The sequence below is a fragment of the Hydra vulgaris genome, chromosome 06, assembly GCF_038396675.1.
Source record: "Hydra vulgaris chromosome 06, alternate assembly HydraT2T_AEP".
NCBI classification, from domain to species: domain Eukaryota; kingdom Metazoa; phylum Cnidaria; class Hydrozoa; order Anthoathecata; family Hydridae; genus Hydra; species Hydra vulgaris.
Window position 1 is genome coordinate 54,281,622 of NC_088925.1, and position 16,265 is coordinate 54,297,886.

The 16,265-nt window shown below is 30.3% G+C and overlaps 1 protein-coding gene across 1 annotated transcript; it reads left to right on the forward strand.

Annotated features, from left to right (window-relative positions):
- The first annotated feature begins 12,362 nt into the window (after positions 1-12,362).
- On the forward strand, positions 12,363-12,941 carry LOC136081504 (uncharacterized). Its single transcript, XM_065798826.1, has one exon. It carries the CDS (start codon positions 12,363-12,365, stop codon positions 12,939-12,941), a length of 579 nt encoding a protein of 192 aa, XP_065654898.1.
- The last annotated feature ends 3,324 nt before the right edge of the window (positions 12,942-16,265 follow it).

The window sequence follows — 16,265 nt, forward strand, 5'->3', positions numbered from 1 at the left end:
TACTTTTAAAAGAATTATGGGTCCAAAAAACAGTAGAGGTGTGTTTACGGATGCAGTGATAAAAGATTAAGCCGTAAACTTCACTTTACATGGTGAAATGCATACACACTGTAAAAACGGACATGTAATCTTTTTATTTATCAATAATGGTGAGTCAATTGTTAATACTCTTACACAAGTTATTTTGTTAAAAACTAGTAAACATAAACTCTATAATGTTATTAAATTTGCAAAAAAATGGACTACAAATTATGTATGGGATAGTTCAAAATTTATTGCCTTTTGTAATCAGCCCTTTCCAGACCATGCAACAAACGTGTCAATGATGCCAGCAGAGCAACGTTATCAAAGTAGTTCAATGAATACTATTTCAGGGCCTTCTGTTCTGTCCAATGAAGATATTGCTATTTTATCCCTTGTCGTTAGTGAACCTTTTTCACCTGTAAGTTCCATAGCTAATGAAACAAGCATGCCTCTAGAGAAGAACAAATCCCAAAGAATGCAAAACTCATCTTCAGGCTATCATATTTATCTTCTCGGTTAGCTAGCTCCAGAGTACACAGAATAAAAATAACAAAAGTTCAATCGAAATGTAATAGGATGCCGTATCAGTTTGAACTAATAAGAAAAAATATAAAAAGAAAAGAAGATATTATTAAAGCTTTGAAGGAAGAAGTTTGAGAACTAAGAAAACAACTTAAAACATATTACAGTAGGTTAATTTGCAATCTTGAAGCAAAAACAAAAGCATTGAAAGTCAAAGAAAAACTTAATGCAAATAAAAGTAAAACTTAATACTGATGGTTTAGCAAATACAATGCTTATTGCTCAATTAGAAATGACATATTCCAGATAAAAGAGGAAAAAATTCCAAATAGTAATAAGTCAGAAGACGATAAGAGTTACTCTTTAAAAATGAGATTGATCATTTATGGCATGTTATTAGCTAGTGTTCCAACAGGTAATATTAGATTTCTAATTTCAACAACTGGCCAATACTTGGGTGTTAACATTACGGATATTCCTTATCGTTGCACTATTGAGCAATAGGCTCGTGAGCTTGGCAGTATAGCACAACTACAAGGAGCAGAATGGACTACAAGTAATTCTTATCTTACTCTTGGATTTGATGGAACGACACAAGAAAGTGTTCATATCAACACCATTCAGTTAACTTCTAAAAACAACTGTCAGATCATTGCTCTGGACCAGTTACCAGGTGGAACAGTTGTTGATTATGAAAGCCATATATGTGATGTAGTGGGTCATTTAGCTTTTGTTTATTCAAATTTTCACTCGCTTCCCTTTAATGAATGTCGTAGTACAATCATATCAAATTTATTCAACACAATGTCTGACAGAGTATCGGTTAACCATCTTACTATTTCCAAATTTGTAATACCTGTGGAAAGAATGAGCTAAATTGTCATTTGCACCCTCTAGACACAATTGCCATTTCATATTGCAAAGTCTTGAAAACTCTTGAAGTTGAACGTTGCAAACTGTTTGGGTATGATTGTATGGAAGTCAAATTTGTGTTAGCAATGAAAAAAATGAGTTTTAAAGATGGCAAAGGTGATCCACAAGGTTTCGTTAATTTTTTAGATAATAACAAACTACCGCGAGATATTATTCCGCGGTATCGTGGAAACTGTCTGCACATTCTTTTCTATACTTGTTTCATTTTTATGAAGCACTATATTTGAGCAGAGATTACTGGTAGACTTGCGTGTAAACGCCAAAAAATAAATGAAAAACAAAAAAGAAAGTTAGTTACCAGTGAAATAATGAAAGTAATTACCAGTGAAATAGTGCATTTATAAAAACACTTATCTGCAAAGCAACTTGAGGATTTAGATGATGTTATGTCAGAGAGAATTTTTGTCAGAAAACTTGGTCACTAGTGGTATGATGCTGACTATTCTAAATCTGTCGTTTATGATGGTAGAGTAGAAAAAGTAAACAAGAGATTACAAGGCAGAATATTCATTTTTTTCTACTGGAAACAAGATGAGACAGATATTAAAGCTGTTGAATATAAGATGAAAAAATACAGCTTGCTGCTGATGTTATAACAGGAGAATTAATACTTTCTTAATTTGAATATCAAAATAATTCAAATACATCAAATAAAACATAGCAAGTATTGTACCTTTCAAAAGGAGTACGGCAAGTTTTGTAGCTTGCAAATATGGTACTGCAAGTTCTGTAGTCTGCAAACTATTTTTGATAGACAGCTTTGGCTTACCTTCAGGTCGTGTCTAAAATTAAAAATAATTTATTTAGTTTCATTACTTTAAGTATTAAAAGTCAAGACACAAATTAATTACATTTTGTATTTTAAAACTATTTTAAATACAAGTTTTAAAATTGCGTTTATCTTTTTTAGAGTGGATAATCCAACCTAGGTCTTATAATGTGGTAAAATAATTTTCTCTTATTAAATAAAAACAAGTTAAAACAGTTTTTCTAATTTCTTGAAAAAAAAAATTTAAGATTAAAGTGTTTACGCTTAAATTCCCCACTCCCACCCCACCCTCTTCCTCCTAGAAGGACGGGCGGGACTGTTCGGGCGTGGTACAGACCCCTCCCTTAGTTAATTTATTAAAAAAATTTTGTAATCTAATTTCTTTCTTTTTAAACAAGCACACTCTAAAACTGTTTTTTAAAATTTCTATAAAAATTTTTTTTCAGGTTGGAGAAGGGTCGTGGGCGTTTGGCGTGGCACTGCTCATCGCCCTTATAATGTGATAAAATAATATTGTATTCCAATTCTCTTTTTTTAAATAAACGCAATTTAAAATTGTTTTTCAATTATCTTATAAAAAATTCTCTTTTTAGGTTTTTGGAGAAGAGCGGACGTTCGGCGTAGCACACGCCCCGCCCATAATGTTTATTTATACCACTCGTATATGCTGTAAATTAAGAAAATATAGTTTATAATTTTAAACACAAAAGATAATCAGTGTTTTATAGTTTGAAATATTTATAAGAATGTAACATTTCATTAAGAGGGTGTTAGATCATAACGAAGACACCCACGATCGAAAATACATCTCCAATATTTGAAAATGGAAATGAAGCATATTCTGACAACTTTACATAAGTTATGAAAGGAAACAGGAGATGCGTTAGTTTTACATTTATACATAAAACAAAGTATATTAAAAATATTCAGTTGATAAATATTAAAAATTTTCATTTGAAATAAAAGTGGTTTGGCATGTTTTGGTACCACCTCTGGCCTTCTAGATACGCTTTATATTTATAGACTAATAAAAACTTGTAGCCTACTCTTACAAGTAGTATAAATACCAGATTCTGGGGTAAAAATATGTGCATTTTCAAAAAAATGTTTGGCCCAGAAAGTACGATATTGTTTTAACCATTTTCATAAAAAACGTTTGACCTAGAAAGTATGATACTATTTTAAACATTTTCAAAAACGTTTGGCTTAAAAAGTATGATATTTTTTCAACCATAATTTCTGAGTCAATAATAAAATTTAGTCAATAAAAAATTATAAAACTAATTTTATAATTTTTAAGGAACTTTAATTTCTAGGTGGATCATAAATATTAAGCGTAATAGTAAATTTGTCCTAGTAAAGCATAAAAACTTCCAGGTTGTCCAATTTGTTCATCACCAGAGTTTAATGTAACCACTAATCTTCTTCCATTAGTAACGCTGCGCATGGAATCGGATTGAGTATAATTTCTGTAAAATGAGATAGTAGTTGTAGAACCAATTGTTTCTTTTGATTGATACAATCTTTCAGCTGATTTATTATTAAATGAGGTAATATTAGCACCGTTCCATGAAGAAAGATAAAAATCTTCTAAACCAGGTAAGCAGTAAAAACATTTAATATCATTATCATACACAGGAAATACTGTATAATTATTATTGTTATTTTACAGACATTGTATAACAGAGATAGTATTTACAGGAGAATTGAGTCCTTCATACATGCGTACTCTTGATTCCCACCAATTTTCAGATCTGCCAACAACATGCATTCTAATATATTTAAAATAAACACCATTACCATTGCCTGTAGTGTTCAATAACATATATTCTCTACCATAAGTTGTATTCAAATATTTAAACGTTAATGAATATAATTTAAGAGATGAAATTGATTGTGGTAATGATGAACTTATTGTAATAAAAGGTTGTAACCAATATGTTAGTGTATTACCAGTTTTATTGAGGAATTTCATTACAAGACTAGTTTTAAATGGTCAATCAAGTGTAAAGTCCGAACGCATCATTAGTAAACGCATTACAACATTGTAGAGAGTTTGCATAAAATGGCCCAAAATATGAACTGATGAATTTTCATTTTTTTTTTTTTTTTTTTTTTTTTGTTCTTTTATCTTTACAATGTTGTGATTCTATCTATATAACTGATAAAAACTTACAATGTTTATAAAATATATGATGGTAAGAGAAAAAATAAAATCTCACAACTTTATAGAATACAAAAAATATAACTGCAGGGTATCATTATTATTAAAAGAACGCGGGAAACTTGCAGAAGACCAGATGGTCTTGTCATCAAGAAACCGCTTGTACTAGTAATATATTTTGTATTTTTGTTTTTACATGTTTCTAGTTTCACAAAATATAATGGTAGTTCATTTTATATTGGATTTACATATAATAAAATGTAAGATAATAAATAATTGATAAATGCTAGATTTTGTACACATAAATATATGATTAGGCATAAATAAAATTATTTTTGATTTATATATTTTTATAATAATATTTGTTATTGAAGTTTTTTGGGATTTTCGTTTCAACGTTAATTTTGGCTCTAGTTTCAGTATTAGTTTAGTGTAAGTTCATATAATTGTTTATATTTAAACAAATTTTTTTAGTAAGATTTTCAAACAATTTAGGTTATCTAATTTTGTAATTATGGCATTTCTGGATATCAGTTTTATTATAGAGATAGGGACCGCGATATGAAATTGTGAAACGCGATAGTTTTATTTTTCTAAACGGTATATTAAAGTTTCCTACTTCTCGAGTGTCATATCTATTTCTATTGCTTTTAAAGAAATCATTTGAGAAATGTGATGGGACTAGCCCGAGTTTATATTTCAGCATAAACAATAAGTTTTGATAAATGTTTATTCTATAGACGTTTAGTGCATTAAGGAGTTTTAATAAAGGTTCAGCATGAGTGAATTTGTCTTTTTTATAGACAATTCTAACGGCATGTTTTTGACATCGATAAAGTGATTTCAAATTGGATTTATTGGTACTTGCCCATGCTATATTACCATATGCATAATAGGTCTGTATAAATGAGAAATAAAGATGTTTTAGATTTTCTTGGGATAACATATCCAAATGGATTGACACTGGTATCTGTATTTTCACAAATTGTGTAATTTGGTTTAATGATACTGGAAATTCTATTTTTTCCCAATTTATATTTTCAGCTTGATTTTTAAGCTCCTTATCTACTCTTTCAGAATGATTATCTGATGGATATAATGCTCTCGCTATACTTAAAACACTCAATATCTTCATATTTTATATTAATAATTACCTTTTTAGTTGCTAAATTTTTATTAAGTGGAATGTATGATTTAGCTTTAATAGGATCATACTCAAAATATTTATATTCATCTTTTTAATAGAAGCAACCTGATCCTAACTTTTAATATGATGATAAATTTTCTAGAATTCTCAGCTTTGATATTTCATATAATTCATTCAAATCTGTTGATTCTAATACAACTTGATTCTTTATTGCAAATGGAACAGTTGTGATTTCAGTTTCTCCTGTTTTATTATTAGTACGCTCCATTTTACAAGAGAGAATTATATAAACCTTTGATTTTTTATTTTCATTTAGTATTTTAATCGCACTACTTTTTACAAGATTCATAAATGATAAAGCATCATACCCTTTTTCACCAGTAACTGTAAAATGTTTTGTAACATTCTTAATAGATGATTGTGTTAATTTTGTTGCTGCTCTTACTTCAACTATATTATCCGGTTCATTTTTATTTCTAACTTCCAATTTAGAGTATAAATTTTTTGATGAGTTGATTTTTTGATTGACTTTATTTTTAATCGTATTAGGTACGTGCGACAGAATCCAATTTGCAATAGAATTAAACCTACTTTTTTCAGTTGATTCTTTTTTAAAAGTAGAATTATTGATTGTAGAAGATTCTTTTTTTGCTGTTAATGTATTGACTGTATTTTTAATTGTATCAGGAACATATGACATAAGCCAATTTGCAGATGTATTGACTGTATTTTTAATCGTATCAGGAACATATGACATAAGCCAATTTGTAGTAGATTGCATCGGTTTTTGCTCAATCGATGTAGATTGCATTGCTCTTATGAGATCACTTTTACACTTTCTATAATATCTAATTTTCCGCTCTCTAGCAATTTGTCTCAATTCATTGACATTTTTGTTTTCCATTTTTTATATGACAAGATTTTTTTTTATATTTTTATTTTTCTTACATCAATTTTAATATTTTTTATTTTCTTTGCATGTAGTTTTTTATTTTCTTAATATATATTTATTAAAAAAATCTTTACAAATAAATGTAAAGATTTTATATCATCTCCGAGACTATTGTTTTTTCATTTTTTTGAGAACTAAACATCTCAATTTTAACACTGTAAAACCCGTGTTTGGCATAATGCACACATGCCTTGTATTATCATTATTACTTGAAATAAATATGGCGGTATGCATGCCTTAAACTTTATGTTGAATTCTTAATCTAGCATTATCTTTAGAATATTACATGGTACCAGAAGTAAACCTGCGTTTAATTTAAAATGGAACAACTATTAGTGGCCATGAATTTAAACGACAGACTTGATCTCGGAAGATGCATCGGAGAGCGAGCAAGTGTTTCAAAAAACTGGCGAAAATGGAAGCCGAGATGGAATCTTTACAAAATAGCTTCAGGAGTCAATGACAAAGTGAAGATTTTCAATGTGCCATTTTCCTTCATATGATTGGCGAAGACGCTTTAAGAGTATATGATACATTCATTTTCACAATCGAAGAAAACGATAAATTAACACCTTTAGTTCAAAGATTTGAATGTTATTTCAGCCCAAAAAAAAACATAAATTATGAACGTTATTTATTCAATACATGTGTGCAAGACAGCAGATTATTTACTGACTTCTTGATTGATTTACGAAATAAAGCTAAAACATGTGAGTTTGGAACCCTCAAAGAAAGCCTAATACGACTACTTCGAGACACTAAGCTCACTCTAGAAAAAACAATTCATTTTGTGAGAGCATATGAAACATTGAAAACACAACTAAAAACCCTCGAAAATACAATCCAGGCAGATTCTATAAACAAACTGGGAAACAAAACTAAATTCAACTCCCTAAAGATTGATAGACTTTTACAAAAATCTTTCTATTACTGTGAATCGCAACATACTACCTAATTTTGCCCAGCATATGGCCTAAAGAGCACATCATGTGGAAAAATAAACCATTTTGCTAGAGTATGCAGATTTAAAACTAGTTGCTTCAATGCTAATCATATAGACCAAGTTGATCAAAAGGAAGTCAACCTCAACGTTGCAGAGTTATATATTCATCATGTTGCAGCATCGATGGAATGTATTGACGATTTAACAACAAATATTACAGTCAACAACAAAAATATAACGTTTAAATTAAATACTGGAGCCCAATGTAACGTCATTCCATACAACGTCAACAACTCTATTCCTGGAAGGCGAAATTCAACCGCATGTCATTCGGCATATCATGCGCATCGGATGCTGCACAGGAGATGATTGAAATTAACTTTGATGATATCTCTAATGTTCTGGCTATCCACAATGACTTGATCATTGCAGCTAAAACAGATGCAGAGCATGATACAATTTTCCAACAAACTCTACAACGAGCTCGTGAGAGAAACATCAGATTTAACCTAAAAAAATACAATTTCGAGTATCTAAAGTCAAGTATCTCGAGAATATAATCAGCCATGAAGGCATAAGAGTTGATCTTGATAAAACTAAAGCTATATCTGCATACCCATTGCCTGCATGTCAAGCAAATTTGCAACGGCACTTAGGAATGGTCAGTTATCTCCGACAATTCATCCCAAACATGTCAGAGATAACAGCTCCCCTCCGCCAGCAGCTTAAAAAAGACATACTCTGGTCATGGAACCATGAACATACCAGTGTTATGGAAAAAATTAAACAGGTTCTTTCATCTTTTCCTGTACTCTCATTGTTCGACACATCAAAAGATATCCAGGTTCAGGTAGACACATCTTCACATCGATTAGGAGCCTGTATTATACAAGAAGGTTTATCCGATCAGCTATACATCTCGTAGTTTAACCATAGCAGAACAGAGATGCGGCCGTGGCGCAGTGGTTAGAACGCTTGCTTTATAAGCAGGAAATCCAGGTTCGAAACGAGCTCTGGACATATTTTCGCGTCACGGTAAGGAAGGAGGCGTGAACTTCCTGGTTAAATGCACTTCCGCGGTGCTCTGTGACAAGACCGTTAGGACTTCTTGGGGCACCTAAAATAAAAATAAAAATAAAAAAATAAAAAATAAAAATAGATATGCCCAGATAGAGAAAAAACTTTTAGCAATCGTTTTTGCTTGTGAACGTTTCAACCAATATACCTATGAGAGACAGGTCTCCATAGAAAGTGATCATAAACCTCTTGAGTACATTTTGCACGAGCCGCTGTCAGAAGCACCACCTCGCATACAAAGACTTCTGATAAGACTCCAAAAATATCAGGTTGTAGTAAATTATGTTCCAGGAAAAAATCTACACATCGCTGAAACTTTATCACGTGCCCACCTCAACAATTTTGACGAGGATGATAGCCTAAATGAGGACTGCAACGTTATGGTCCACACTTTAGTTCAAAATCTGCCAATATCAACAGATAGTCTAAAGCAACTGCAGCACGACACTATACTTGACCCTGTGTTCTCTCAAATAACAAACTATATAACTTATGGCCGACCGAAACCGACAAATACTTTGCAGTGAAGAAAAGAAATATTGGACCATCAGAAACAACTTACACCTAGCAGAGGGAAAAATTATAAAATAAAATAGTCATACCAACTGCTATGAGATTTCTCATATTGAGACAGCTTCACTTATCACACCTTGGCACCAAAAAGACGAAAGCTAGAGCTCGAAACGCTGTTTACTGTCCAGGACTTACAAGCGACATTGATAAACTAATACTTAATTGCCAAAAATGCCTTAAATACCGTAATAACAACAAAAAGGAAAAAATCATTCAACACAATATTCCTGACTTACCGTGGAGTAAAGTAGGATCAGACATAAATGAGTTGCATGGAAAAATATATGTAATTTTTATAGACTATTTTTCTAAATTTATTGAGAACAGTGTCATTGACAAAACGGCATTTTCTGTAATCAAATTCATGAAAACCACTTTTACTCGTCACGGAATACCTTCAACTCTCATTGCCGATAATAACCCCTACAACAGTGCAGAGTTTCTCAACTTCTCAAAAGAATATGGGTTCAACTTCACTCCATCAAGACCTAACTACCCCCAATCAAATGGTCTCAGTGAAATAGGCGTGAAAATTATGAAAAAAATGCGACAACTATGAACTTGGTCTTTTAGAATACCTCAACATGCTTTTCACAGGTATGGACTACTCTCAATCCCAACTTTTCATTAACAGAAGAACGCAAACAACCTTACCTGTCCACTATGATTTACTTATACCAGCAGTTCCTTTAAATGCTTATAGCCAGATCATCAAGTCCAGAAATCGTCAAAAACAATACTATGATCGAAACGCATCTGAACTCCCAAATCTCAGAGCAAACAACACTGCCTTGATGAGAAAAGATGGAACATGGAAGAAATTGACAGTTAAAGAAATACTAACATTACCCAGATCATACAACGCGGTAGATAAGTACGGAAGAGTATATCGACGTAATCGTAAACATCTGATTAAAACCAATGAGTAACCACTAGCATATCAGTATGAACAACTTAATTTACCATACAAATTACTGGCAGCTATCACATCTCCTACATCAAATGAGGAAACAGAAAACAATGAAATAGAAGAAGCTACAAGTATTTCTGAAACTCTATCGACTGAACCGCAGCCTTACGTTCGAAGATCGTCAAGGACTATAAACAGACCTGCCTACTTGAGGGACTTCATTTAACTGTGTATATTATAAAGAACTTATTTAGTTATATAATATAAACACATTTAAAAAAAAATTACGAAAAGAAGATGTAATATCCGTGTTCGGCATAATACACATATGCCTCGTATTATTATTGTTACTTGAAATAAATATAGCTGTACGCACGCCTTAAACTTTATTTTGAATTCAATTCTTAATCTAGCATTATCTTTAAAATACTATAAACACCATTATTAATCTTTCCGTCATGTAATTCAAAATATCTCCATCATACTTAGTTCCACGCATAGCATTATATAATGATGGATATAATGTGGTTTCTCTTGTTTCCATGTTAGTTAATTTAATAGACACTGGTTTATTTCTAATTAATTTTAATCTTTCATATTTAGGATCTGTAATTTTTTCTTGTGTTTCACGATTTTTTCTTGGTCTCCCAACTCGATTCATCACATCTGTTCCTTTTACTAGATGTATTTTAGGTCTACCAATTGATCTTTTCTCATTTACTTCTTTCACTTCAGTCATCATAAATTCTTTATTTAATAACCCATTATCCATAGCAATCATTAGCAATGTAGCGAGATTGTTTGATGTTTTTGAATTAATATTTTCTTCTCATATATTTTTTAAACTTTTCTTTATATATTTCATATTCATTTTATTATATAAAGAAAAAAAATTTAACTAATTTTCAAAAAAATTTAATATACAATATTCATTTTATTTCCGTCTGATTGAAATTGTAACAATTTATCAGATACTACAACAGCAAATGCTTCAGTATTTGCTGGAACAGCCCTATTAAATGTTGCTTTAATTTGTTCATCTACTACTGATGGTTTTAACCTTTCTGATTGTTTGCTAACATCAAAAAACAAAAGTGGGTATAAATCTTAATATTCATAAGGAGGTATATTACTTTGTGTGATCAAATCATTCATTCCATAAAATTTTTCACTAAACACAGATGCATCTCTATAAGCTCTTGAAAATTGATGATTTGGGAATGATAAATTTATATTCAACAACAAGGTATTTTTGCTGATTAAGCATAATGTACATATTTTTCAAGTCACAACGATCAGGTATTGAAGGATTAAGTTCTTGATCTCCATTCTAATTTGTTTGAAATTCAACAATAATGTATCTTGGTTTTTCAGGAGATGTTTTTATGTTAAGTCTTCAAGAAAATATAGTAGATTGTGGAACAAATATAGTATTACACTGCCGCGCACAAAAAGGTACCGGAATTGTCACTTTTGATACAATAGTTTTATAAATATTAATCCTTTCTATATCTGATGGAGTCACATGCGGTATAAACAATGATATTTTATCAAGATTAACTTTTCCTGCAGCTGCAGCAGCATGTCTAAAAATTGCATCATCATCACTTTTTCTTACAAGAATTAGTGTATGTTTAAATCCATAAATAACTTTGTTGTAATTATCACAGAATCCAAAAATGTGTCTTAAAGGTATGCTAAATGAAAATGTTCCTTTTGTAGCTGGTTTCTGATTTAAATAATAAATAAAGATTTATTAGAACAAATTTAAAAATTACATACTCTAAAGGACATACGGGTCCAATAAATGGACACTGACAATATGCCCCTAAATAAGAAAACAAAGTACTTGTGGAACAAATATAGTTTATAATTGAAACATTCAAGATTTCATTCATTCATTTACTTAATAGACACAATGTTTATCGAAATTGCACGATTTTATTTTATTTTCAAAAATACAAATGTTATCAGCATTTACAGCTTCTGATGTCAGATTATTCCAATATTTATAACTCGATTATAATATTTATAAACAGTATTTGCGAATGTCGAATTGACATCGTTCCTTGCGAATCCTATAAGTATGACCATGGGTATATTTATTATTGGTAATTTCTAAAAACAAATTTTTATTTATGCAAACCAAATTATGCATAATTTTGAAACATATAACTAAACCATGTTTTAAACGTCTGAGCTCCAGAGAAAACAAAAACAACTGCAAACGAAAAAATTTACAAAAATTATAAATATTTGTTTGAGAAAATTCGTAAAACTTAAAAAAAAATTATTATTCAGAATTAATTAACAAATTTAAAAATAACACAAAGCGCATTTGGGAAATAATGAAGCAAATTACTGGAAAAAAAAAAGCATGCATAGGTTTTCTACCACAAATGATTAAAATTAATAACACTGTTATATTTGAACCAAATGCAATATCACATGAATTTAATAAATTTTTTACTGAAATAGGTCCTAAACTATCAATTAAGATCCCTAATACCAAAGCCTTATTTAGTGACTTCTTATTACCATTGGATAAGTGCGTATGCTCTGATGAGTTGTCCTCTGATTTATCAACTGAAGAACTTGAAAGGGCATTCAAATCTATTAAAAAGAATAAACCATGTGGATCAGATGAAATAAACGGAAACGTGATTATAGATTGTTTCGAGCAACTAAAAGATGTTCTCTTTAAAGTTTTTAGCGCATCAATTAAACAAGGAATTTTTCCAGAGCAATTAAAAATTGCTAAAGTGACTCCGATTTATAAAGAGGGCGATCAATCTAAAATAACAAACTATCGCCCCATCTCTGTGCTTTTCATATTCTCAAAAGTTCTAGAAAGAACTATGTGCAACACAGTATATACACACCTTGATAAAAATAACCTTCTATATGTTAATCAAATTCGGTTTTAAAAAAGATAACTCACCAAATTATGCAAAAATCAATTTGTAAATGAAATTTCAAAAATGAAATTTCTTTTGAACAATCAAAATATACTTTAGGTATTTTTATTGACCTTTCATAAGCCTTCGATACGGTCAACCATCACATTTTACTTGAAAAGCTGAAATACTATGGAATAAATAAACAAGTGTTAAGGTGGTTCAAAAGTTACTTAACGAATAGAAAACAATTTGTTATTGGTAATGACAGCTATCAAAACAATTGTCTAAATATAACATGCGGGGTTCCACAGGGTTCAATCCTTGGACCACTCCTTTTTTTAATCTATATAAACGATCTAAATAAAGCAACTAATCTGATGAGCATCATGTTCGCAGATGATACTAATTTATTTGTCTCTAAGAGTGATATTATCGAACTTTTTGCTACAGCAAATAAAGAACTTGAAAATTTATCCCACTGGTTCAAATCTAATAAACTAACACTAAACACCGAAAAAACTAAATGGACACTTTTTCATTCGCTTAAGAAAAAAAATTCCTTACCCTCAAACTTGCCTCAAATCTTTATTGACAATATTGAAATTAAAAGAGATCCCGTCACCAAATTTCTAGGTGTTTATCTCGATGAGAACATTACTTGGAATCAACACATTAATTGTATATGCTCTAAAGTCTCTAAAAACATTGGAGTCTTATACAAAGCTCGAAATTATCTCAATAAGATAAATTTAAGACAACTCTATTTCTCATTTATTAATTGTTACTTAAACTATGCAAATATTGCCTGGGGAAGTGCTGAAAAAAGTAAACTGCAACGTCTTTATCGCTGTGAGAAACGGGCAATTCGCATAATTAACTTTGCTGATCGTTTTTCTCATTGTAAACCTTACTTTATTGAAATGAGAATTTTAAATATATATGAACTCAAAGTCTTGAAAATTTTATGTTTTGTTTATATGTGGAAAAACAATCTATCTCCTCCAGTCTTTAAAGATCTCTTCAATTTAAAACCAACCAACAAATACGAACTTAGAAACATAAACTTAGAAAAACCTTTTTGTCACACAAATTTTAATCAATTCTGTCTTGCCTATCGTGCGCCACACCTGTGGAATAAACTTGTTTTGCCAAATTTTGATTTTGATCTAACTAATTCTCTTCATCTTTTTAAAAACAAAGCAAAAAATTTTATTCTTTCTCAAGATAACATTTTACAATATTACTAATCACTTGAAAAAAATTTAATTTCTTGTTATTTTAACTTAACTAGTGAACTTTTTTTTTTTTTTTTCTAATTTTTTTTTTTCACGTTTTGTATTTTATATCTTGCTGGTTTATATTATTTACAGTTTAACTCGTGTCAAAGATTAATATATATGTATTCTTCATAATACCTTGCACTTCACAATTATTGTAAATAAAAATATATTAAAAAAGATGTAAAAAACTATATATTTTATTATATTTTATAAGGTCCCGATGACAAGATCCTTGTGATCTTCTTTCGGAAACCTAGTTTATATTGTTAGTCTGCTATATTTATATATTTGTAAAAGTATTTTAACAGTTTATTTAATTGTATAACGACTGACTTTGTAAACTGAAATAATAAAAAAAAAAAAAAAAAAGAATCCAAACCAAGCAGCTGTAAACGGTTAGAATAGCTAAAACAACTAAGATTAGCAATTTTTTTTGTGAATTGTTTTTGAACATTTTCAATAGATTTTATTCACATAGTTTGGTGTGGCGACCAAACTGGAGAGCAATATTCAATAATTGGTCTTATATAAGTGGTAAATGCACGTACTTATATAATAAGATTGCGAGTTTTAAAGCATTTTAAGATTAAGTATGCTCTAGTATTTGCTATATGAATGACTCTGGCAATGTGTTTTTTGTAGTTTTGGCGGATCTTTTGGGTTAGATGACCAACCTATAATACAATCACCTAACTTGTAATTAAAACTAATACTATGCAATTGAGAAAGTGCTAATCTGTGTGCAAAACATTTCTTTCTGGCAATTGGCAATTCTCAAGTATCCGAATAAATAATTATCAAGAGAAACAGTTACATCGTGGCTACGAATAACGAATATGAATAAAAAATGAATAATGAATATGAATAAATACGTGGCTATATTCATATCGCGATACGAACTGTATAACTTTAAATCATCAGCAAACAACATTCGAGATTGTTTACTACAGATGATAAGTCATTTATAAATAATAAGATCAAAGCTGGTTCTAGCACACTACCCTGAGGTACACCACTAACAATTCGAATCGGACCTAATAAAGCACTACCAATCTTTACCTGTTGAGATCTGTCTGTGAGAAATGCAGAGATCCACTTTAAAAGGTTACCACGAATATTATATAATGAAAGTTTAAATATTAGTTTTGAATGAGATACGGAATCAAACACCTTTCGGAAATTAATATATATATATAACATCTGTAATCAGATGATTGTCAAGTGCGATACTCCAATCAATTGTTAGTAGATTCGTACACCTAGAATGTTTATTGAGAAAACCGTGCCGACTAGGAGATGTTATGTCACATTTATTTAGATACTCAACAATATGTGAGTTGATAATTTTTTCCATGATTTGACAACAAGTAAAAGTTAAAGATATGGGTCTATAGTTGTTAGAATCCAATGTAGCTCCGTTTTTAAAAATTGGGGAAACGAAAGCTTTGCGCCATTGATTAGGTAAAGCGTTTGATGTAAAACTAACCTTTAAAAATATATGAAAGAGGAAAACATAAAACATGAACTAACTTTTTAAGAATTGCATTAGGTAAATCATCAGGACTGAACGAGATACTAGGATTAATTCCCATTAGGGTTTTATACACTGACTCCACGGAAAAATGAACCGTATCAATACTTAATGGATCATTAACATAAGTGACAATATTAGGACAATAGCAATTATCGTCCGTAAAAACACTTCCAAAGTGATTATTAAATACGTTTGCAATTTCTACATTACTGGAAGTGACCTTGTTATTGTTATTTTGTCCATTAGATGGTGGTGCTTATTAAGGATATTCATTTTAATTTCAACATATTTATAAAACTTGCTAATGTTATTTCTCTCTAATAGGTTTAATTCAATTTTTGAATGGTAAATTATGTATGCTTGTCTTACTGCAAACCCTGGGTTATCAGCAAGTACTGCTGTTGTTGTTGAATCTTTATACACAATTGATTTAATCCTTGTGCTGATTGAAAGTCGCTTGGGTATTTAAGCAATCCTAACATTATTGTTGCTTGTCCTGGATGATAAACATCTTCTATTTGTTGGTTTGATAATTGA